The sequence below is a fragment of the Cariama cristata genome, unplaced genomic scaffold, assembly GCF_000690535.1.
Source record: "Cariama cristata isolate BGI_N322 unplaced genomic scaffold, ASM69053v1 scaffold7602, whole genome shotgun sequence".
Classification (NCBI taxonomy): domain Eukaryota; kingdom Metazoa; phylum Chordata; class Aves; order Cariamiformes; family Cariamidae; genus Cariama; species Cariama cristata.
Window position 1 is genome coordinate 32,026 of NW_009602318.1, and position 1,788 is coordinate 33,813.

The 1,788-nt window shown below is 41.7% G+C and overlaps 1 protein-coding gene across 1 annotated transcript; it reads right to left on the minus strand.

The window, feature by feature from the left end:
- Positions 1–533: 533 nt before the first annotated feature.
- On the minus strand, positions 534–1,744 carry LOC104156707 (chromosome unknown open reading frame, human C8orf22; the record flags this gene model as incomplete). The annotated part of the gene is made up of 3 exons (XM_009694722.1): positions 1,690–1,744; positions 725–814; positions 534–633 (listed from the first exon to the last, which is right to left on the minus strand). Coding segments are annotated over exons 1-3 (245 nt in total), but the record flags the coding sequence as incomplete, so codon positions are not given.
- Between the last annotated feature and the right edge of the window lie 44 nt (positions 1,745–1,788).

Consider the following 1,788-nt stretch of genomic DNA (forward strand, 5'->3'; position numbering starts at 1 on the left):
TCTTGCAGCTGAACTCAGACATTAGGAAGATCCCAAGCCTCTTGGAAAAACCAGTTTGTTCGTAGTATCTCAGTCAGTAAAGCCAGCATGCTGTCCTATTCAACTGTTGGTACTGCAGAAACATATATAAAAAGGTTACGAATAGGATTATCCTTATATTGTCCTCAAAGACATTTATCTGCCTAAGTATTTTTGAATGCATGCATATCAGCTTTTTAACATAAAGTAAAATGAGTAAACTGCACAAACGGGTGTGCAAGTGCTATAGGTAGAGGATTAAATAAATATCACTATACATGTAGAACAGTAATAGTCACTAGCACCTGCTTAACATGAAGTAGCATAAGTTCATTTATTAAAATTAAAACACGGGAAGCTTCTATAGCCATACACTTGCAGTAACTTTCAAGTCATCAAAATAGCACTGCACCCCCCAGATTGTTTTAGCTGATTACGACTTGTTTAGTAACACTTTTACCAAAAGGAAAATGGAATGAGTAAGTTATCCCCATCACTGTAAAAACAGGACTTACCTGCTTGCTGATAGTGTTTTTCTGCCAACAGTTGGTGGAGATGGTTCACTGTGGAAAAAGCTTTTTATCCACCAACATTTATCAATTAACTCAGGTAACCCTGCCAAAGGAGAAAAAGCCGACACCATTAGACACTGGCTGAATGACAAACAGGCAAAACTAGGAGACTGTTTGAAAGAAGGGAACAATACCATGAAAACTTTTGTCCTGGTCTGTAATGTTCACAGCATCCAAACAGCAGGAGGAGCTGGAAGAAACACTGGATTCCGAGTTCTGTCTTGCTGTTTGTGGAAAACAGAGACAGACATAATGAAAAAAAAATGCTTCCAGAGAGTACACTATTTCTATGCCAAGAATTTTTCAGACCAGCTGCTGTCTTGGAGGAAACAATCTAACAGATAAGTTTACTTAGCTACAAAGTATTAATGCTATATTATGTACACTCTACTACCATTGTTTAGATAAAAACTTGTATACAACTTGATCTCTCAGTCTACTTACTCCTCACTTAAAAACATACCGGGATCTGTTTGCATAACTTTCACTGAAAATAGAGACAAGTCTTATGACCGCATACACATTGCTATCAAAACAAATGAGTCTGTTCTTGACTATTCAAGTCCAAAATAACCTAGCTGCTATGCTTTCCATTGTGATGCAACTAAATACTATACTCACACTACGGTGTCCATCCTGTACAGAGGGATCCTAATACACCGCACGTACTCTCTAACCAGTGACTATTTCAGGTATTTAGAAACAAAAACATGAGTTGATTTTGTGTTCTGTCTAAGCCTGCAAGTAGAGCTAGAAGCCAGGACTTGCTGGGCTAACACTTTTTCTATGTCACGTTTTATAAATAAAAAAATTGCATATCCCTAATGAACAATTCTAAATAGGAAAAGAAAAAAAAGAGATTAATAACCAGAAGCAGATGCTCATCAAAACTGAAGTTCCTTGATACAATGAAACACTATTCAAGCAACTAAAAACTACCAGACACCCTTTTGCCTGCAGCTCACCCAGGCACCACCCCAAACACTTTCTGACTTTTCCCGAGCGCCAACAACCCAGACACCTCCTCGGGAGAGGCCCGGGGGGCTCAGCCGCCCCGCTCCCCAGGAGCCCCCCGGCCGGCAGCCCCCGGAGCACTTACTTCGGTAGTACTGGTTCTTGGCCAGGAGGCAGCCGGCGGAGGGCACCGAGGCCATGGCAGCGGCGCGGCGGGGAAACGGCCTCTCTCCGGGGGGAGCCT